Here is a 23,309-nt window from a genome sequence, read left to right as displayed (position 1 = left end):
ATGGTACCACACTGACACCACCTGATGGTTTAAACCATCCACAGGTTTAAAACTTCAGGTGTCTTGGGCAGAGCTCAGCTACTTGAACTCATATAATGGGGGAAGAGCAGGTTGCTGGTGGTTAACCCCTCTTGGGTCTCATTAACTGCCTATTACCTGCATCCTGACCTTGTGGTTTTTATCCAGGCAATACTGCCATCGATCTTAAAGAACTTTAAAAAATAAGGTATGGTAGGTGAATGCAATACATCATTTCTGTGTTCTGCGAATTCAGTTTGAGGTGCAGTCGGTAAGAACAGGCATAACCCTGTGGACCATTAAATACTGTAATGTGAAGGACATTTTGTGGGGTATACCCACATACATACACACACAAAAGCCCACAGGTCATACATGCTAAAACAACCCAGAGATCTAACATACTATGTAAAATATTAAGAGAAAAATAATCAACAGCTTAGCCAAAAATCTCTGTCTACACAGAAAAAGCCGGAACAAGCGGAAATCCAGTCTTTTCTTTGTGGCAATCAGCAGCCAATGCATGTGAAACACAGCCCTTTTTAGTGTGACCTACACGATACCTTCAGGATAGCCTTGGAAACTAACAGTGATTTGTTATCATATACAGCACCCTGTGGCTAAGCTGCCTGCTTGAGAGTGATAGCCAAACTTCAATGAAAACAATTACAGATGTACATATGTTGGATGGACAATCCTATTATAGTGAATAAACTATAAACCAGTTTAAATTAGCAAGAAGAGCTCTTGCATTTATTCTAGGCAAAGTGGATATGGTCTCAAAATTTAATTAAAGGACTAACTAGTGGTTTACTATTATGCTGAATAAACTTGTGTCCCACGTGAGGACAGAATTATCATCACTGCCAATTATACAATGGTTAGTATTCTATATTAGAAAGTGCTTTCTGGTTTAAATAAAGTGATTCCTACATGTAAGAAACCAGTGATTTGTCATGCAGTGCATAAAAGTAATGTATACAAGACTGATTACTCTGGTCCTAATGCCTTCAAAGAACTGATTGCTGAGGTTGTAAATTAAAAGCTTGTGAATGGTGAGCAGGCAAAGGACTTAGTCATTAGTCATCCTGAGGCACACATCAGCCACCACTGCTAACTTCTTGTGCTGGCAACAACAGTCTGCAGTTAAGCATGTAACTTAGCATTTCTTTTCTAAAACACAGGTCAGCATGCAGTGCAGTTCACAGACTAGTGTGTGGCCATCTCTTGCAAGCAGGAGGTTTTCTGAACTGAAAACAAAAGTATTAGCTTGTTTTGCTGTTAGTGAAAAACAAGTAATTTGTTCTTGACCACACACCGAATTAATCTTTTCAGACATACTGCACATGTAGAAACAGTTTTTGTTCTGATTTTTCTAAATGATTGTCCTGGATGTTCTCACTTTGTCTCAGAAAGTCAGATCTGAGAAATCCTACTCTCAAGGTGAGGCTTCAGCTTAAATTTTGTTGCATGTATTATATTCAGAAGAAAGGTTAATTCCCAGGCAATGTGCTCTATTATTACTAGTTGCTGCTTATTTTGAAGTCCTGGATAACATCTCCTAATAAAACAAAAGAAAAACATTTCTCTGATTTCTGGCAAACAAGTGAGCAACTGATGAACACATGTTTTTAGAGGAAAATTTTCAAGACCAGGATACTAATTCCTGCAATTATAAATACCTGAAATAAACAAGTGTATTCAACAAGTATTCTAAATGCTCTGGGTTGCATTTTTGTTTAGATTTTGCTTTTATTTTACATGACTGACACTAAAAGTTCAAGTTAAGAACAAAGTATACAACAAGTACTTAAAATAACTAGTAAAAAGACATAAAATATTCAACAGTGAATATGGACTTAACTTCTTTATAGATTCTCTTTCCGCTATGGCTGCTAAACATCTGTGCAACTAAACCATCACAAAAAAAACCCAAGCACCAAAACAGCAAAAAGACCACCACCTTGCACATTAAATGTATGTAATTCTGGCAATTTGGGTTATTAAGAATGACAGTAAATAAAAATCACCTACCTTCACAGATCCATTCTCATAGTCAGATCCTTGCAGCAGATGTAGAAAAGAAACTATGAAAATATTCACAGTTGCCCACGGTTTGTACATTCTGATGTTTAAAATCCACAGGCTACTATGCAGTCGTTGTCATACAGCTAGAGGCGTCTGTTTCGAAATGCATTTCTCTATCAGCAATACAGAAAAGAAAAGCTTCCAGAATTTCTCTTATAAACTCACAAAGGATTCCAACATATGAGAGTAAATATCTGGCTCTTTACTGCTCAAAACAATTGTAAGCTCATCTAGAGAATGTCATTTCTTAGAGCAGATTTTAGATACACTTGAAAGAAAATCATGATAAGGGTTTAAATAGACATATATCTGTACGTATACACGTACACGCTCACAAGGGATCAGGTATGGATTCCAGTTACTGAAGTTAATATATCTTCCATCAAGGCAGAAAGAGGCATTCAAAATCCATCTGTGGTCCAGAAAATGTAAGAAATCTGCTCTATTCTGTGCTCCGTGTTACAGCAGCCTTTTAAGATGGTAGTGTAATGGCCAATGTTTTGAGCTCGAGAGCTGTAATCCAACTCTGTATTAAAACTTTTTTCACAACCTTCATGGAAGCTTGCAGGAGCATGTGTCTTAAATCTGATACAGACTTTGGCAGTAACACAGTCAAATTTTGGCTCTAATCCCATTTTGTCCCTACCAATAGCATAGCAGTTTTTAAACTAACTGATGCAATCTAGACTCCCATTATTTTAAAGAAGATTACCTGAAACATGAAACTTCAGCACGCGTTCTTACACAGCACACATATTTTAAGTTACTTCTTTAAAAAAAAGAGAGGGAGGGAAAGGAAAAGAGAAAGACTGACTTTCTTTAATGTGTTCTATCTTTTGTGGCATAGGGTTTTCTGAACAGATTTTAGAAAGGAAAGTTAAAAACTATCTTTGACAACAAACAGGATTTTGATTTTTTTAATGAAAGCTCATGAAGCTACAGATATAAAAGGAAAAAATCTAGTTTTATTGCAGCAAAACACAGTCATTATTTCTGCCCCAAGATGTGCATGCATTTTCTCTGTATATTTCCACAGTTTAAAACCAAACTGGAGATCTAACTTTTAAAATTATAACATAGACATAGGCTCTGATAATTATGCATGTTAAATCTATATTGCTGTACTCATATAATATAGTGTGTTTGGGAGAGTAGTTCCACTCTCACATGGCTTAGGGTTTGCAGAATCAGACGCTACAGTTGTTAACATAAAACAGTCACATACCTAATATTTCAAAGCACTGGTTTCCTACTTCTGACGTCCAAGCAGTAGCTCTCTTAAATACAAGTCACACTTCTGTAACTATCATTAGCTTCTGTAAATTCTCCTTAAGTATTCATCACAAACGGACATTGGAGAGAAAATTACTTGAACCCAGTCTTTCCAGCTGTTGTCAGTTAACTGAGACATTATGTTTTAAAAACAAATATGTAACTGTATTATGTTCAGCTTTGTCTTTTGCCACTTGTTTTGTGAAATTCCCCCTTTTTTTCTAGCTGGTGGCTTCCTCCCCCACCTAGCCCACATTGGTTTGTACAAGGACAGCAAGAATTTCACCTCTTTGAACTGGGTGTGAAAAACGCCTCTTCTCTGTGTACCTGCTTTTCCCCCTCGTACCTTCCCCGCACCCAGGTTGCCAGCGATATTCACACAGTTTCACAGGCCCCACACTACAAGGGGCATGCTGTGTCTGTACTGTAGTTTACCATTAAAATATTTTAACTATTTCATTCATCATTTTAAATTAGCCTATTATCTAATTCTCATGTGCAGTCACCTTGACGTCATTTAATGTCTCCACTTCCCTTCTGATAGTAATATCCATCTCCTTACAGGAACTGAAAGCCTGCTAAACTAAACGAATACTCCTCAGCCTCGGATGCACTGCTTCAGCTAAGGGACCAAACAAAAAATAACCACTGTACTCTCAGGATTGCATGGTAATAACTTTCTGTTGACCTGTAATTAACTGGAGGGAGTGCTTGCCCATCAACATCTCTCATTTAGGGGGATCATTATTTGAAACACAGACCCAGATTCACAAAACAGGCAAGAAGCGATACATGCCCTTATGCCCTGATGCCTGGTGAATGGGATACTTATACAGCCTGTCTCCAGCACAGTTCAGGGATGCAAAATTTCACCAGCCTGACCAGGCGCCTGGAGCAAGCCTTCCCTCCAGCCGTCAGCCAGACTGCGTCTGTCCTTCTCATAGGCATCACCTCTCCACTTTGTATGTTGGCAGAAGCAAGGGAAAGCCCAGAAACAGCACTGAGGTTTTTAAACACCAGCTATGGAATTTCTCCTGTCAGCCCAGGGAGTGTTTAACTGGTTACACGAAGCAAAACAGCTTTGGCGGGAGAGTGAAAAGCACCTGTGGTGGTATGTTCTGCAAATCAGCAAGGAAGGCACGTTTCTGAGAACAAGAGCATAGCTCTGGTCTCTGCTCTAAATCAAGAAGGAAAACAATTCAAACCCAAGGGGTCTCACATCCTCAGCCCCACGGTGAAGGTGGTGCTTGCCTTTCTGCCCTTGCAAGACCCACAAACTGTACTTCTGGGACTCTTAGCAATCTAGCACTAGAAAATCAAGGATGTTTGTTTTGCAAATGTTGGATGGAAACACCTCAATAATATTTTGTGTGTGTTTTAGTTCATCGCTGTTACTTACCAATTCAACTCTGAATTACAAATACATTTGGAAAAACCAAACTTGCATCTTTCTCAAAGCAAACCATTCATCAGAAAAGTCCACCCACCTCTGGCTTCAGTGGGCTTTTTGGGAGGAAGACTGCCCTGACCATCAGGCACTGAATCAAACTTGTTTATAAGAGCGAGTTAGATGCTGCAGGTACAAGACAAAAAATACCTAATCTCTCCCTTAGGACTCAGAAACAAAGACTAGCAAAGAAGGAAAAAACTCTTTTGTTAACTGCAGAGGACTTTAAATCTAGCTCAAAGTTGTTAGTGAAAGCAAAGGCAATGCAAGACAAATCAGTTGATAGAGCAACTCTGAGCAACTCTGATGATGGATTTTTGGGAAACAGCGTTTTCACCATCTGCACCACTGTCCCCATCCCTTTCCCTATTGCTCTTGACTCTCTCCTCCAATTCAGGATACGAATCAGTGTTCCCTCCAGCACCATCTCAGCCCTGCTCCTTCTTATGACTTTTCCTGCCTCCTGCTGCTCTGAGAACAATTTAAATACCTTTGCATTGGAGCTCCAAACTCAGAAGTATGTTGAGATTATACTGCAGGCTGCCTACAACAGCAGTGAACAGCCTTGCTGTCTGACCAGACATCTCCTAGGCCTATGGCCTATGTTTTCATTTAATATATGAACACAAGTTAAGAATACTCACATTCGAGTTTCTTCTTTTATCTCAGTTTGCTATTGTAGAACCACCTGCTCAGTTCTGTGCATGGCTCAGATTTGTATTTCTTTTAAAATCTAGCACTGTATAAAAAAGTACTTAAATAAAATTTACATGACTATTTACATGACTACGTAGCTGAATAAGCAGCTCCATTGACATCAAGAAGGCTAAATACCGTGTAATGAACTGAGAATTCAAACATTTATGTCACCTTCGGGTGAGCAGCTAATAGATTAATATTGTGGCAATGAGTCAGCTCTTTGGAAGAAGAGCTTAAAAATTTAGTTTAGTTAAGTCTATTTCAAATATTGATCAACACTGATGTCTCAAATGGATGAACAATAGAGATGAAAAGAAGTTTAAATCTATTTATCTGCAAACATTATGTATAATTTATTCAATAATACTTTAAGCATATGAGTCTTTATTCCACAGTAACAGTCTCACATACATTGCACAGAAACCCTGATTCACGCATTCCCATACTCTGTTTTTGTGATGGAAGAGAACATATAAAGGACCCAGAACTTGGTAGATATTCCTAAGAAGAGATTACTCATACTTTCTTGGTACTTTCCACTAATTTTTAAGATAGAACATGCATACCATGTGCAGCTTATTTACCAGAACTGCTTACCATGGTGCATTGCAGGTTCTATACTTGGTCTTCACGGCAAATAAAGAGAAAAAAGGCCAGTACAGATGACTAGAACTCAAAAAAGCTTATGCATTTCTTGCATGAATACACACCCAAGGAACAGAAGAATTTCTTGACAATGCTGAACAACTCATATTCTTCAAGCTGAAATTCTTTCAGGTGAGACAGTAAATTCCTTTGGCTATCTGAAAATAACTTACACCCGCAGATAGGTCCAGACTAGCATCACTATTTGCCAGACAAAACTAAAAGGGAAACACCTCAAAAAAAACCCATCTTCATTTTGAGAAATGTAACAAAACACAAAAGGAAGATATTTCAGGCTTTTTAACAGAAGAGTAAGCCATAAATCAGTAGGACTACTCAGATCATGGAAGGTTTGTGAGGATATGCCCCAAATAAACTCCAATTAAATTGATCAGTCTCAGGTTGCAAAGTTAAAATTGGAGATCAGTAAAGGCAGTTCATTTCCTTTACTTCAAATAAAGTATTATTTCACCAGATACTTCGCACTTGAGAACTCCGCACAATTTCAAGTTTCAGCATGGCACAATGTTCAGGGAAATAACATAATTCCCAGCGCAGGTTATTAAGTAAGTATTTGTAAGATGATTCCATGAGCAGATCTGTACATTCCCTCTAAGTAATCTACACACAGAGGAACTTTTGTTTTCTTGAAAATGACATAGAAAAAGAAAAATTGGGTCAATTATCTCAAATATTGCAAACAAGAATCTAACTTAGATTTAGTAAGCCACTTACGACACAGCAATTATATGGCAATTTGAGGTCACTCAGTACACATTATTAAATTAATTATCAAGTAATTATTAAATTAAAATATTTTTTAAAATAAAGCAATGTTTAGTATAACAGCTACTGGCATCAGAAATTTCTATCAAATAGCGGAATGCTTGAAACATCACACTAAGTGCTAAGCTGGATTGATAAAATTTAGAAAAATATGCAAAATCCAGTCTGCAGAGTCTGAGATTCAGAGCATGACAAGACTCTGCCGAAGCTGTGCTAGTTGAGTGATGGGGGCAGCACCAACCAGCCACCTCCAGAGCCAGCCCTCACACCAGCCAGAATGCTGCTTCATCTCGTAAGGTTACACTTTGGCTACCCTCAAATTAGGTAGCCTAATTGTCTACTTGCTGCAGCAAACCCAGCAAACCTAGAGTTCAGTGCAGGCTGAAAAAGCTGCCTGAGAAGTGGGCCAACACAACTGGGTGCTGTGCCTCTACTGCGCTCCAGGCTGTGGTGGCTAAACTGCTATCCATACCCAATCTAGCTTGCTTAAAGTTCACTAGGGGAATGCCTACATAAGCTACAAACACACCCTTGGCTGAAGGGCAGGCATACTCTTAGCTTTAGCAAATACAAACCACAATATCCACTGGTTCAGCTCTCAGCCACGCCACGCTGTGGCCCAGCTCAGAAGAGGGATGCTGTTGTTAACGGCACGCAGCAGGAGGAGCGTTGTCAGCAAAAGGCAGATAAAAATCACAAACAAACATTTTTGGTTGAACTTCAGAGAGATGAACACACCTTTGAATTGCTCTGTCTTTGAAAGGCTCTGCCCCAACCTCATGAAGAGTACAGCTGCCTTGTTACCCTTCTCTAGTTCACATTTCTAATACCTAATGCCTGGAAAGATGGAAAACCACTGTGGGGATGGCTGCTGTGCTTAGCGACAGCTTTAGCTAGCCCAAGTATTAAGAAATTGGTGCTTGTTTGGTTTCAGTGCTTCCTTTGCATCTGTTTGTGTAACTCCAACTTCTAAGGAGCCTAACCTACACGGCCCCTGACGCAGAGAGCAAGACCTCTCTCTGGATTCCTGTAATTCATATTTATCTACAATAACAGGAGCTCTGTGTCTGCTTGTCTTCACATCCATCTGTGTTTATCTAACCGTTAATGAGGGCACAACTGCAACGATAATCAAACTTTAATTACAGAGGCATGTAATAGCATTGACAAGCCTTTATTTCACTTGTGACTTTTATAATCCCTTGCTTCTTTCTACAGAGAAATGAGGCAAGCTGAAGAGAAAGATGAAAGAGGTCTCACCGTTAAGGAGAAGAAAGGGAAAGAAAAAAGGGGGCAGGGAGGGAAGAGGAGAAGAAAGAGAGAGAGGAGGAGGGAGAGGGGGAGCTCTGACCAGGGAGCAGATGCCATCCTTCACACCTATTATTGTAGCGAGGCCCTTGCCTCCAGATTGACTGCGAAACACTGGCTGGCTGGTGTTTCAGTACGTCTGAGGATCACTACCTCTTCAAGTCAGATGTCTGAAACAGCTCACAAAACCAAGGAAGGAAGCAGATACCAAGAGCATGGATTCAACATGAACAATTAAATGTCTACATTCAATCTGACACTCCATCCTCTGCTACTGTACAGTAAGAAAGGGAGGTATAACTGCAAAGCACACTGAGTATCCAGACTGCTGAATTCTGAACGGGTTGTGAGCAAAACAGATGAAGTCGTGGGTGCTTGTAAAGAAAAAAATGGTAATAGGTTCTCATTTTCTCCAGCACACGTGGCACTGTTGCTAAATCACCCTGGGACTTAAGGGTATGTGCAGCTTGCACCAACTTGTGTAACTGAATAGACATTTGTTGTATTGTGCACATCAAGCCTAGAATTTCTTAAGAGAAAGATGTGACTGCAGGTGATATCAACATCCTTAACCTCGCAGTCTCTGATAATGTCTTGAGCAAGTTAAAGAGCCTTATCTGCTCCTGCTGTACACACTTCTGTACTCCTGCTGCAATGGACAAGGTAGCACCAGCTGGCAATTACTCTTTGGTCAGAACAAGTTGTTAGATATTTCCATGTGGAAGAGCAACAACACAGCTTGTAATTTAAACATTTCCTTTTTTCTCATCCAGTACTATAGAGTCCTACAGAATATAATTCAAGTGGCTGTAGGGTGGATGGTGGCAGCAGAGCAGCTACAAGACATCAGGGAGATCTGAGACAGCCTTATAGTGATGAAAATAGTATCATAAAACATCTGTTAGATGAGAAAATACTCCTTTAGTCTAGTGACTGTTGCATTCTCAGAGGTCAAAGAGCAAATATATGTTACAGGCCTGGTCTGTTAAAGCTGAATCCATGCAAGTATATTTTCTGAAGTGGTCCTTACCACAGGATCACCTTCAAGTGCTCCTGGAGAGCTTCACCCACCTCATCGTGACACTTCTTTGAGGTAGGCAGGCTTTGTGATAGAACTGGAAAATGTAAGATTAGTTTCATCTTTGAACTTCAGACACCAGGCTAGTCTTCGCCAACATAAGCAGTCGGTGGAACTGTAGGCATGACTTAGTCTATCATAACAGGACGACAGAAGAAAACTAGTCTCACAACCAAATGTATTTACCTAAAACATAAATTAGCCTTTGGCCTTTTTCTGGACATTTTAATCATACCCAGTCTACTCAAAAAAGTTCTTAGTTAAAAGTAATACAGAATACCTCAAGTTCAAGCACATGGCCAAGTTCCAGGGCTCAGATGCTTCTTGCTTCCTAGTTCTGATGTCCTGTCAGGGAGATGAGGCCTTGAAATAAGCAGAAACAACCCCCTGGGAACAATTTCTGTGCCCAAGTCACAGACTCTTGACCCAGTAGGTATAGCCCGAGTATACTGTGAAAACATCCAGCCCCTCAAGGCCAGCAAGGAACTTCAAGGTCAAGCCAGAAACACAAGATAGCTTAAAGATACCTGTATTCACCCTCCCTGCCTCTCCCTGTCTTCATCAAAAACAAAGCAGCTTTTTGCAGGAACTTTCAGCAGTAAAAATTCCTTGGAACAACTGCCTTCACCCAGCATTTCTCCCGAACTGAGACTCCCACTCCCCATATAGACATTTTGACAAATAAAGGCAACTAACAGAATAACAGGCAGAGAAGTAGAAGCGAAGAGGTTCAGAGGGAGCAAATTTTGATACAAGTCCTAGGCAAACTGAAACCACATTGTGGGAGGTATGAGGGCAAGAGGGTGACAATAGAGGGGTTTACACATTTATTTTCTACAGGTGGTTTCCCTGCTTACTTCTGTAGCACCCTGAAGCAACATCCTTGGAGCAATATATGCATATATAACAGATGGTCTGAGAAAAAGTACAAGGTTCAACGTAATTGACCTTGCAGTGAACACACTGAGAGTATGCACACAGTGGTTTACAATGCCAGCAAAGCCCTGAAAGTTAATTTCAGGATTTATACCTATTTGAGGACACTTTAGAGTAACAGCTCAGTAATCTGAAAATAAAACCCATCTGGTGCAACTTAAAGTTTGAGGATGAAATGTTTATTATTTACATTTGGTTTCGCTGCTTTAACATTCACAAACACTAGGCCAATAAAAGGGTAAATCAGCTCCCGGACATCAGCAGGGGAGAATTAATGGTCCCTCTCTTGAGGATGTTTAGAGAAGTGAATGTATACTGTAAAGTATGTATATCACAAAGCTCATCTCTAGCTCTAATAGGCTGATTTTTTTCACACTTAAAACACAAAAGCACTTCTGTGCTTTCCCAAGAAACCCCTTGTTTCCTGTTTCTATTACATCCTATTGCTATCAATAATGTATAAACATAAACACAGTTTGTCAACCTCACCCTGAATTTTATATTGAAAACAAAATAAAAGATGGCCTGGCCAATTGGCTTTTGTAAAGACTTTTCATCCCCAAGTTGATAGTGCTACTCCAGCTCTGCCTGCCTGCATACCGAGATCAAATGAACACTTCAGATCCATCGTCATCTGGTCAGTCACCTATGTGAAAAAATCTACTTATCTCTGATGCCCATCCACTGCAGACATCAGGGTTCAGATGACGAGGTGCCATCACAGCTTCTCAAAGGACAGGAGGAGTCCTGAAGCAGCTCAGAGAGTGCCCTGGCATTCATTCGTCTCTGAGCCTGCTTGTCTCACACCCAATGCAAACCTATTTTTTTTATGGATCAGACCACTGCCTGCTGTTGCCCACATTTGCTCCCAGGTGTAAGATTCTGCGACTGTGTTCAGGTAACACAGAAAGCCTGATGGATCACCCACCAGTCACGGTGTTGTACAGTAGAAGAGTTCACTTGGCCATACAAACCATAAGGTTTTACACAGAGTATTTTATAATGTCACGACAGCTCTGAGAGACCTCCTCATCCATCTGGGAATTACTCTGTTGGTGATATTTGATGAATACACTATGAACTTAAGCCTCTAGCACTGCCTTTTGGCCAGGCTATTCACAACAAAATCTTCTAGGCCCAGGAGGGCAGTCAGGGACCGGCAAGCAAATCCATGCTGTTTAAAAGAAAAGGGAAAAGGCAAGAACCAAGTAAAATAATGATATTCTTAAGTTCATATCATCTGCTAGGTTAATCATTAAATGCAGTGGAGAAATTTGATAGAAGAATTTCTAATATAAAAAGTGAAAACTAGATTCTGAAATAGCATTTAGCATTTACTTATTAAAAGTAAGAAATAAAAAAAAGCAAAGAAAACAGACAGACATGAGTCCAAAGGAAATTAAACCTTAATTAGCTAAAAAACTTCAGGGAATCTATCACTGCTGTGACAGGTTAGAAAACAGTAGTTAAGTTATTATCAAATTTTCAACAAGTTTTAAAACACTGCAAAAAAATACATGATCTGTACCTAAATCGCCAACTCTTGCTCTTGTGATGCCTTCACTTTGAGAGAAAGCTCTTCAGGAATAAGATCAGTCTTTATCTGAGAGGTACCAAATATTAAAAAGCTGGAGATGTAGTAAAATATTTTCAGGTTTTTAAGAAATAATTATCAATGCTCCATAAAAGACACTAAGGTTTTAACCCAATAAGCAGGTTTTAATCCATTTTTTTCAGGATTAACTGGGAACTGAGGATACCTCTAGATTGTGAAATATAAAAGAGAAATTCAGAGAGTTTTGAGTATTGGATCTCTGCTCCTCCGCCCTAATTCACAGTTGTGTTGCTCCCTGGCCCTCTTTTGCACCACTCTTCTTAGCTCACTCCAAGGCAACACCCAGGTATGGTTCTGGCAGTAGTTCATTCCAGAGATCTCTTTATCAATGAGCAAGACTGTAGCAAGGGGATTCCCTGATTCGCCTCACCCAGAGCTTTATGATAGTCTTAAAGCAGGCTTTGCATCTTCAAACATGCAGAAGTGTCTTCCTGCCGTGCCCCAAGGCATGGTATGTACATAATTATGATCTAATAATTAAGTCATTAAGGATAATGATGTTTAAAAAGTCATGAAAAGAGATAATTATGACTTAAAGCCACAGGAACATCACATGGACCTTAGAGGAGATGCCTGGCCAAATACTACATAGCCTAGATTCAGCCAACCTTCTCATAAATACTAGCCTGACGGGTTGGCCTGAAGCAATTTGAATGTAAGTCTCTTGACCTCAGGGAGAGGGCCCGTCCCTCTTTTATTCAACGTTACACAAATAGTCCGAGGGACTACCTGAGGCTTAGAAAACGTATGCTATTAGGAAAGTTTTGTGCAGATTTGCATCTTCTATGAACTTTGATGCAAGCAACATTGACTTCCCTGATTTTAATTGTCTTCTGCTATTGAGGGACCAAAGCAAATACAGTAAACACATTTCAACAGATAATTACTTATGAATCTTTCTGCCAAGCTGGATCACTTTAAGAATATTTCTCTGGCATGCATACTACCCCACCCACCATTGTTCTGAATACAATAAAGAGCACTCAGCAGAAGAGGAAGCAGAACACAGCAAAAGATGAGATGAGACAGACAGAGGATGAGAGGTTCCCACCATGATGTAAATTCATCAAGACTCATAGTGACTTTGGATGTCTACTTTGCTTCCCCAAAGAGACCCTCTATCTCCCCATTACAGTCTCACAGATGATCCCGAAGGCTGGAAAAGTAGGCAATACACAAGACAAACTCATCTGGAGAATACTTAGCATGTTAAATGTACCTACAGGCCTATTATTGTTGTCCTTTTGTCTTATTTCAGGAAAAAGAAGAACTTTATTCTGGGATAGTTACATTTTTAGAATTGCAAGAGATTTAAAAGGAATGATCAGCCCAGGTGAAACTCTGTTCCTGCTGACGTCAATGGAAAGGTCCCCTTTCTGATTCCAACTTAGCAATTAATGCAGAGGTTGAGGGACTGATGTGTATCATGAATATTAAGGAAAATTTGACCAATTAATAAAAGCACAAGCATTATGGAATATTTAGGAACTTTCTGATCTAAAATTCTGAGAGTATGTTTGTAAATTTATACTTTGAAGGCTTCGGGGAGACGTAAGGAAGGTGATGAGCCCACAGTTACAGCTTATGGCAACAATGTCAATAACTCTCATCTTAAGTCTTATCAAGAAGTGTCCTTCAGGCTGCAATTATTAGGGCAGAGCTACCTTGTTCTCAAACTGATCAGTCACCATCAGTCAATACACTGTGTGGTGAAGTTCTAGTTTTTGTTTAGTATCATCAGGACCATTGAATAAAACAGACATTTAAATATGAAAAGAAATTATAGTAACCGAGTTGTATATTCTTCCTAAACACTTCTGAAAATTATTTTGCTCAGAAATATTTATGTTTCTCTTAAAATCAGTTTAAAAACCTTACAAGAATTTTTTTCTTGAATACATTCTGATTCAGTCTTTCTTAGTGTTGACCCAAAATGTTTCTACCATGAAAGAAAGCCATTTTCCCTCTGCTTTCAAGCTAGATCTGTGCAGCCAGCCTTTTCTCAAAGACTGGATATGAAGGATGGCCTGAAATCTTTTGTTGTAGCATGGACTATGGCTAAGAAACGGCTGAAATACTCTAGTACATATTTTAAAATGCAGGAGAAGATGATACAAAGGAGAGGAGTCTGCAAAAAGTGCATAGACCCATTCAAATAAGACCTTACATTCTTCTGACGTACATTTCACTGTCTGCACAGAACTGTCCCACAAGGTCCTCACTGTCACTCTGTCTTCATTTAAGCCTTGAATACCATTTTCCAAAGTGACATATAGGATTTTATATGAAGTAATCTGCAATTTGGATGTATCAACAGTGCCCTTTTAATAAAGGACACATATAATTCCTGGGGAATTTATCTTCTCGGGTTCTTTCCGAGAATTCTGATTTACACATCACTAGTACCAGTTTCCCAAAATATTGAACTTCTGACTTTATATGGGATCATTTTTCCTCTCCTTGCTGTTCTAAGGGATGGATGGAAACCACAATGTTGTGATATGAAAGATCATTTCAAATTATGTATAAATATAAATGTAGCTCCTATGGCCTGTTGCTGGTCTATCAATTTCTGGCTTCATGGTTGAATGGCAGAGCTTTGACTATATCCCCAGACAGTTAAGCCTGTTTATAATACTGCAGAAAACTAGCTATATAAACCTAGATTATATATGTAAAGTTTGTTGCTATTTATACATAAAATTCTTACAAAAGAGTTGCAGAGTAGCATCAAAGACAATTACATAAATGTTCACAGGCAATTTTCCTGATACATTACGAACCCTGTTGTTCTTTGTAAATCAGAAACATTTCAAAAGACAAAATACATTTTACATGCCTTTCACTTATAAATACAGCCAAATCAGATAAGAAATATTTTCCATTGCTAACCTGGGCCAAGAATGCTAACTAACAGTACAGTTCATAAGGGTCTCACTGAAAATAGCTGTTCTAAATATGTGGGTAGATTAGGCTGTCTAAACATTTGTAAAAGCACAAGGAAAGCTATCTGGAAAGGCTGTCTCTCATTTATAATTGTAATCTTTTCATAGAGTATGACTTTTATTGGCTACTGCATTTAATCCCCATTGGGTCTGCTTCCCTTCTTCCAGTGATGAGGATTAAGCAATAATTCCCAGTATCTTGAGACATACAGACCAGACCAATTAAACTCCAGCATACCTATTAAAACTCTGATTACTGCTTCTTCTTTTGATTGGAAGTGCTGAGCAGACTTACAGATTGTCCTGAATCTCTTAGCAAGGGAATTAGGACTGCAGACATGAGGACAGAAAACCTGTGTCCCTGTGTTCTGGTCATCCTAATCATCCATTTACTACACAGAGAGTACAGGAGAGCTAAGCAGTCAGATGCTGCAATGCAACATCTAGGTCACTGCTGGAAAGCATACTGTTGGGGGCACAGCTTTTCCCTGCAGGTTGCTCTCTGTGGGTGGCCCCTGCGCTCCCCTAACACTGTGCAGGCATGCAGCCCCACCAAGATAAAAGGGTGGAGAGCGTTGGGTCCTAAATCAGTTCCAGCAGGTGGCAAAACAGATCTGATAGATGACATTGAGCATGTAAATAATAATCTTGTAATATAAACCTGTTCTGTGGGCATTTTTCTTTAAAGCACGGGGGTGTCAGCAGTAGTCGGAGGCTGAAGAGGAAATGAAAGCAGTGAGCTGTCAATCCACCGGCACCTTGTTCTGCTCAACCACAGACTTTAGTTGTTTTTATTAAAAGCAGCATCTCACATATTTGCAAGTCTTGTTATCTTGTCGTTCGCCAGAATGCCATTTTCCAAAAGCTGAACAGAAGCCTTAAGGAGAGTTGAATACAGAGATTTAACAACATACCCACTGCCAGGCTCAGTGTGAATAAAGGGTGTCAGCACTGAAATAGAGTGAGACACAAAAATCAAGGTTAGTGTACAGAGTTTTAAAAAATGTATAGAGAGGACCGCACTGAACTGGGCCAAGGAGTTTCAACAGACTTGGACAGTGACCTGTTCAGGCACAGATGCCTCTTTGGTTAACATCTGTAATCCTTAGGTACAGTTGCCATCTGAGTGATGGATAATAAAAACAGATTTACAGAGATGTCTTCTCATTTCCAACCTCACAGACACAGAGACAGTGTAAAAGACTCCAGGTATTCTTAACACTGCTTTACAACTCGCTTGCAGTCAGCAAGGTAATTTTGGATAATGACCAGCTTCCCCAGGAGAGTCTAGCACCTCTTTCAAAGGCAGTGTTAAGGGTACATTTGTACATGTGTGTAAGCCCTATCAGAGAACTACAGCTCTGTATATGCTAATTCTCGTTTTTGTGTGTATATGTCCATGCACACGTGTATGCATGTGCTCTGAACAAGCACACCAGAGTAAATATCAAAGCAGTATTTCCAGCTCTGACTATGGGGAACCTAGCAGTCTTGTGCATTGAAAATCAGAAGTCTAACCTAACCTCTGAAACTCCTTGCACTGAGCCAAATCACACAGTATCCAAGGGAATTACTGGTACCTATGACTGGATTCATTTCCTCTAACTTTAGGCTGCCTCCGCTGACTCTACAGTGAGTCTAGGGTGACCAACTCAGGTACGGATGGATTTGTCTTCAGGGCAAGCAACTCCTTCAGATGTCCTTCAGCCATGTAGTAAAATCAGTGTGTTTTCCAGATGCATTTTTCTTCTGCTTCTCATATACTGCCTGGAAAATGTCAGTTTCCTAGAAACATATTAAATTATTATGCCAAATAAGCCAATGACTTGCCACTTTTTAGAGAATTCACAAAGTATCTCATCTGGGGTTGTTGCTTCATCTGAATTGAAATATTTCAACCCTGTGTCCTTCTTTCCTCAAGGTGAAATGAGGTCTTCCAAAATTTTCTGCAGGTCCCTTAGGCTTTTAGACATGCTGCCTGTTTCTTACATAACTTCTAATAACCCCACTTTCTGCCTTAGTTGCTATCATGTAGCATTAACCGCTAGCAGAGGATTTCCCTCTAGATCAGTTTACTACCTATTTGATTCAGCCTCCTTCTTTTGGCATAACATATAGGTTTCATCTCTAGAAGCTTCCCTCCATTAGTAACTACATTTGTTTCACAATCACACCTTAACCATGCAGGCTGCAGCGGGGATTACTTAAAAGTAAGGAAACAGCTTTTGTTCTGTATTGAACTATGCTGCACTACTGCTGGGAGAAGTAATTACATTAATAGAAGATGTGGTTTACTATCTGAGATGTATAGTAGTCTCACTGGAGATGCTATACCGAATATTACGTACACATCTGTTAAATTACAATACTCCACAACTGGTGTATGTTTTCTAATGTTAGAAGGCTTTAGAAGGAATTTGTTTTCAATTATTAATCAAATTCTTAAGTGTGGTGTGTCCTTTGCACATTGTTCTATGCTTTACTCTTCAATGCAGCCAAGCTAATATTGCTATCAAATTACAACTTTGCATGAAGAGGATTTTTGGTGTCTCAAGTTTTCAGTGACTAACATTCATACGTTAATAATATACACACATTCACTAACTATTAACAAGCTAACAAACATCACATTTCCTTTTTGGGAGCTTCTACTGTATCAGGAATATATCTGCAGTAAATCAGCTGATAGGAATCCCGCTAAATTACACTGACCACATTTTCTACATTCCCTTCACTTGCCGTGTGCAAGGAATCGATTGGTTCTTGGTGATCACCTCTGACAGCGGAGAGAGAGGTGAAGTACTTGAGTTCTGAAATTCTCAAAAATGACATCTCTTTTATTCTGTACCTTCCAAATCCCTATTTTTTCCCCTTCCATCCATTCTTTTATGCTTCCACTTAATAATTTGTAAAAAAGAAGGGTATATCTCAGTAATTTTCTTTTTTTTTTTTTTTCCAGCTCCCATACTTTTAAGGCTAGAAATACATAATTAGGGACACCTCCATGACCCTTTCAAAATAACTTGTCTCCATGTGCAGTTAGCTCCTAAATCAAGGCCTGATTCCTAAATAACACTACAGACTCTAAATCCCTGACCCAATCCCTCATTTATGAACCTCTGTTTACACCGGGCCTAACCCACTTCTTTCATGCTTACCTTACAAATTGATTTTGGATGCCACACAATCTGCTCCTCAAGCCAAACTGCAGACTGTTGGTTTTGGCTTAGTAGAGTTGGCTGATACTGTTCTCCAGAATGACTGAAGAGTATTAAGTCAGCTCAGATCTCCAAGGGTGGTATTACCCTAGAGAACAGTACCACATCCTCCCAAAGGATTTATTCTTAGAAAGGTACTTCAGGTTAAAGAAACACCTTCCAACTTACCTATCAGATGAACAGCACTGTTGATTATGAAAACTGAAAGGACTTGACATATTTGTTTTGCATGGGATTAATGATTTTGCATTTCTCTCACCTTGAGCAATGACAATAAATCAGCCTTATCTGGTTTTGCTTATATTTGTGGTTTTGTTATCTGCAATTTTAAGTCATCATAAGTTAACTGCAAACTATGATATTTTGACTGCAAAGAGGTAGGAAAGTCTTCTCACTGTCATTTTTAAAATTTATGGGAACATGTTCAGTGCTTTTAGGTATTTAAAGAAATTATTTTAAAAATCCCTCAAATCCTGGAACTAGATTTCACAGGACACTGTTCACTGAAGAGTGCTTGTGGCAAATGGAAAGCAAAATGCTTCTCCCCTTCAATACACCAGGTCCACCATCAAAAGTAACAAACATGCCAAAAGTACCGCAAGAATGATAAAACACCCAGGGAAAACTCACACAAATGTAAAAAAAAAAAAAAATCACCATTCTGCAAAGTTGCAGTACAAGGAACAATTGGGATGAAATTTCTTTTTAAGACATTGCAGCCAAAATAACAATAGTTTTAGCTAGAATATACAAAAGAATCTCATAGGAAACTGTCAACAAAATCAAACCTTACTCTATTCTTAGGTTTTGCTAAGATAAGACATTGCACCAATTCTCACTGAGCTTTTTTTAAGCAATCTTTTGTGGCTGTGGTGGTGTGCAGAGAGAGAAGCAACGCAAGGTGACTATTCTAAAATATGAGGTTATCTACATGTTATCTACATGTATCTACATATTATCAAGTTCAAAATCATCATGACATTGAACTTACTTCAAAAACAACAGGTCGAAAGTGACTTGTTTTACGGCAACTAGAATACTACTCGGCTACCTCCACTTAACTGCATTTGTGCATTCACAGAGGGCTGGGTTAGAAATTCCAGTTCTATGTGCAAATGTACATGGAAACTTCATTATGCAAGAAGAGATAAGCAATTGTATTTGTGTTTAAAGTGATCTGCTAAATCAGAGCCACCACCTCCTAACTCGTTCATGACCACAAGGTCATTCATGGATAGCCATGTTAATCTGACCCTTTGCTAAATTTAACATATTTGCTCCTGTTACTTCACATGCTATGACCACCTCCAGTCATTCTCCTAGCAATACAAAGCCAAGATCTGGTATGCTGATTACCGCAATTGAATACAGTCCTGACCACTCAACTACAGGTCTATTCATACACATCTGTATAATGCATATAATGTGTAATTTGGGGTGATTCACTAGGCCCAGCTTCCCATCTTTATTATTCTTCTAATATGTAAGTAATTTGTAACCTATGCCCATAAAGACAAAAGAGTTGATTGGTGGTGTTACATGCTTGTAATGCTTGATATTATCTTCTCCCTCATCTGCCCTTTTTACATGAAAGCAGCTAACAACTATGTCTTGTACTGCAAATAAGATCAATTTCTTATGCAAATCAAACCCACTGCACTAGGTAGTAGTGAATTCACTTTTATACAGCTAGCAGGGAGTAATGTGTTACAAATGTGAAAAAACTACACAGTGCTGAGATTCTGCTAATCCTGAGGGCAACCCTTGACTACTGTGACTAGTGCATGGTGTGTGGAGAACTGTTCCTAAGGGGAGGGCTTATCAGATGGGTGAGGGCTGCAGGATGTGGCCCCGGGTTCTCTCCAAGCCATGTGGAACGTACTGCCTTCAAACCCCCGGACTGGCTTCCGCTGCTCTCACACTGTGCAGAAACATCTGCTTTCTGTGAGAGCAAAATCACTGACCAGCTGCTTAACTCTTATATGTGTCTAGTTTAAAGGAATCACCCAGGCAATTAAAACAACTAGTTCCCTGAAAACTCATCTCTAATGGATGTGTGTCACTCTTTATTTATTGTTTCCATTCACTCCTGTGTGAATTCTCTGATGCTGATGAAGTGCAAATTCTGAGTGACGTTTTCCCTCTGGTTTTAAGGCACCTGCAACACCCTCTCCCATGGGGACAGGAAAAGGAGAGTTCATATTGCAGTCTTCCTCAGTAGAGGGCTCTTACTAGAGCTTCCATCCCTCCCTGCTTGCAGGAAGTTTGCATTATCACTTGCATATTTCTTTGTGAGCAATCTCCTTCACTCCCTCTGTTTGAAACTGGCCAGTGGGTAGACTACTGTGAACTGACTGACACCAGACACGTTCCACATAGTAAAGGTCTTTCCTTACTACCTAAAAGAAATGCAAACAAGGTATTGTTTGCAATACATTGTTTGTATATATTATTAGGTACTTCAGACTGAAGTAAACATACATTGCAATCCTACACTCTTTCTCTTTCAAAGTCTGTCTGCAGTAGATTTATACATGAAAAATCTGATTACCATTAGCATCTGTAATTAATCTTCCAATTGCAGAGTGACAGTTAACAAATCTACAGAAGCCAAATAAAGAAGGAACAACGAAACAACACATTTGAAATACCACATGAAAAATGGTACTGTTTGAGATGTCTGTGTTTGATTCTTTCTCCCAAATACCTACTCATTCATCTGCCCTCACATTAAGGCAGTGGGTATATATGAAGGTATTTGGAATGCCTCCTCACTTACAACATAATATAGCTGACAACTTCAGTTTTGCTTCTTTTTTTAACTCCCACCAAGTGGAACTGTTAAGCTTAATTAGAAGTAATTAGGCAGCCTTCATTCACCAAAGCCATCAAAGGCTCAAACACTCACTTGGGGGTTTTTTGAACCATCAGAGAACCCAAATGTTAGTCCTAGAAATAAAAGGACATGCTTTTCTTTAAAGAAGACAAAGTTTCTTCTCTCACCAAGTCCATCACCAGTTGAGACAAAGAAGTTCAGTCCTCTTGCTGGCATACTTTGATCTTTATCCAGAAAACAATGAAAACCTTACAAAATCAGCTCCGCCATTAATCCATGGCTACCCTTCCAAGAGACCAAGATCTTTCCAAACAAGTCACCTCTAGATAGTAACCAGTATCTTCCCGTTCTCCAGTCTAACACCTCAAAGTCACACTTACCAGGCTGGGATTACGCCTTCCAGTTCCTGTTGATTTTCAGTCAGTGGAATTTGATCTGATCTTGAGTGATGTTTTAGATCAATAGAGATATTCTGCTCCCATATACAGGAACCCAGCTCCCATCAAGCACTGTGCTGCTCTGTCCTGGAAGCAGAATTTGGGAACAGGTAACTGTCTTTTTTGATATGTTTCCAAACACTGAGGACATAGAACATTGCAGAAATAAGAAGTTTTTTACCCTATAAAGGTGAAATTCTTTATCCTGTTATGAATCACACCCAGTTTTTTACATTCCTCTTCTTCTTCCACTTTCCTCCTCCCCCAAAAAATAGTAAGCTTCTTACTTTTAAGAAAGCGGCGTGTGCTTGACTTCTTTGTCCATCTTGAACAAGTACACATCTTGTACTTGGATGTGGCTAAGGAAGAAGCAGGGAAGGAAAATACTGTTTACATATTTAGAAGCTTGTTTGTAAGAAGATGTATAGGACCGCTATTCAAAACCAGTTTACTTTCCTTTGTTCCTCAGAAGTTAGCCGTTATACCCTAGATAAATGGAATAGTAGTTGAGAAAGATTTCTACATTAGTAACATAATGGCTGTAGTAATAGAAGCTATAATGGCAGCTGTATAAACATTGTGGAAATGCAGAAAAAGAGAAGTTCATTGTAAAAGACAAAGACAAAGTATCAAACAGAAAAAAAAAAACATGGGAAATCTGGCTGAGGTAGAGCAGTTTGAGGTCAATATTTAAAACACTTCCTCAGGTACACTGAGCAGAAGTATGTAACATCCATCACAAAGGAAGAAGGTCACGGACAGTAGTTGCATCTCCTTTCCGCTTGACAGCTCCAGCACAACATAATTTTTCTCTGTATTCTCTAAGTATTTATGTACCTATGAACTCTTCAGAAGACAACAGGGAATTTGAAAAAGGAGAGAAATTAATAGCATGTATGGAGACATGACTTGTTGCTATCACCATTCACATAGTGAAGCAAATTAAGGGAAACTTAGAAGAATTAAAATTTTAAGCAATATTACCCTTCACTGGAAATACTATGCATGTCTTCAGAAATTACAGGCAAACCAGAGGAATCACCACCCTTGGACTGATACTTACTGGCAAATGCTTGTGTTCAAAGGGTTACATCACACTGTTTTATATTAAAAGAAATTCTTTATAGAAATCAATAGAAATCAATAGAAATCAATTATGAAATCTCATCCATGCAAGTGATGTGACTAGAACTTGAATAAATAAAACCAATGAAAATATCGACTAGGAATGGCAGCACAGTAAAATAATTTTTCCAGTGGGTGTTTACTTGGCTTACCCTTATTTGGAAATATTTCTAGTTAATAGGCAATTCCAGATGTACATAAGAAAAGCCTTTCATTTCCATCTCTCTGCCAAATAAAAAGACAGTGTAAGTGCATTTAAGTTAGACATTTAAGTTTTCCAAAATATCCATCAGTCGTCCCTGAAAGAAAAGCAATGAGGATTCTTTGGAACTTCCTGCAGTATTGTATAACAGCCCCGAGGCGCTCCTGTGTTCATCTCTCTGCAGCTGAATAAAAGAAGCGCAGCTAGATACTGGGAGGGACCGTCACATTATTAGGCCATTCAGCTGTAATGAACAGGGTTAGGAGGTCAGCAGAAGACTGCCGAGGTTGAAATGCCGACAGACGTTTTTCTATCACCTTTTCCTCAGTGGAATGCTGCTGCTGGATTTGATCACCTTGCAATTCTGGTAGAGCTTTCTTCTTTTCAAAGTCAACAATTTAGGGATCATTCCTGGAAAAGTTGCTGCTGAGCTCATGTCCGTTTTTGAAAACAGACAAAGCAAAAGAAAAAGAAAATCCTTTCGGGGTTTCCTCGAAAACTTTTCGGGGAACCCTCAAGGCATTATTGTTTCATCCCCATGCTATCCCACAATATATTTTCCTCATAAGATTCTTTGCAGATCCTGGGAGGCTTCACAAGATGGTACTCTGTTCATACACAGCAACAAGGAAAAGCTGATACTGAACTGGCCAC

At 39.3% G+C, this 23,309-nt stretch overlaps 1 protein-coding gene across 2 annotated transcripts in view; it reads right to left on the bottom strand.

Moving 5' to 3' along the window:
* The window catches only part of VEGFD (vascular endothelial growth factor D), a 35,583-nt gene extending 32,916 nt beyond the window's left edge, over window positions 1-2,667 (bottom strand). Inside the window, exons 1-2 of one of the 2 annotated variants that reach the window (XM_072852801.1) lie at window positions 2,434-2,667; window positions 2,053-2,219 (exon numbers count right to left, since the gene is read on the bottom strand). In XM_072852801.1, the coding sequence (XP_072708902.1) occupies window positions 2,053-2,142 (90 nt within the window). In that variant the 5' untranslated portion in view covers window positions 2,143-2,219; window positions 2,434-2,667. The remainder of the gene's footprint in view (window positions 1-2,052; window positions 2,220-2,433) is intronic. The other variant, XM_072852812.1, reaches the window with a different exon arrangement.
* Window positions 2,668-23,309: the final 20,642 nt, after the last annotated feature.

The sequence above is a fragment of the Ciconia boyciana genome, chromosome 1 (assembly GCF_034638445.1).
Source record: "Ciconia boyciana chromosome 1, ASM3463844v1, whole genome shotgun sequence".
Taxonomy (NCBI): Eukaryota; Metazoa; Chordata; class Aves; order Ciconiiformes; family Ciconiidae; genus Ciconia; species Ciconia boyciana.
The sequence above is the reverse complement of the archived record's forward strand: the minus strand, read 5'-3'. Positions and strand labels throughout refer to the sequence as shown.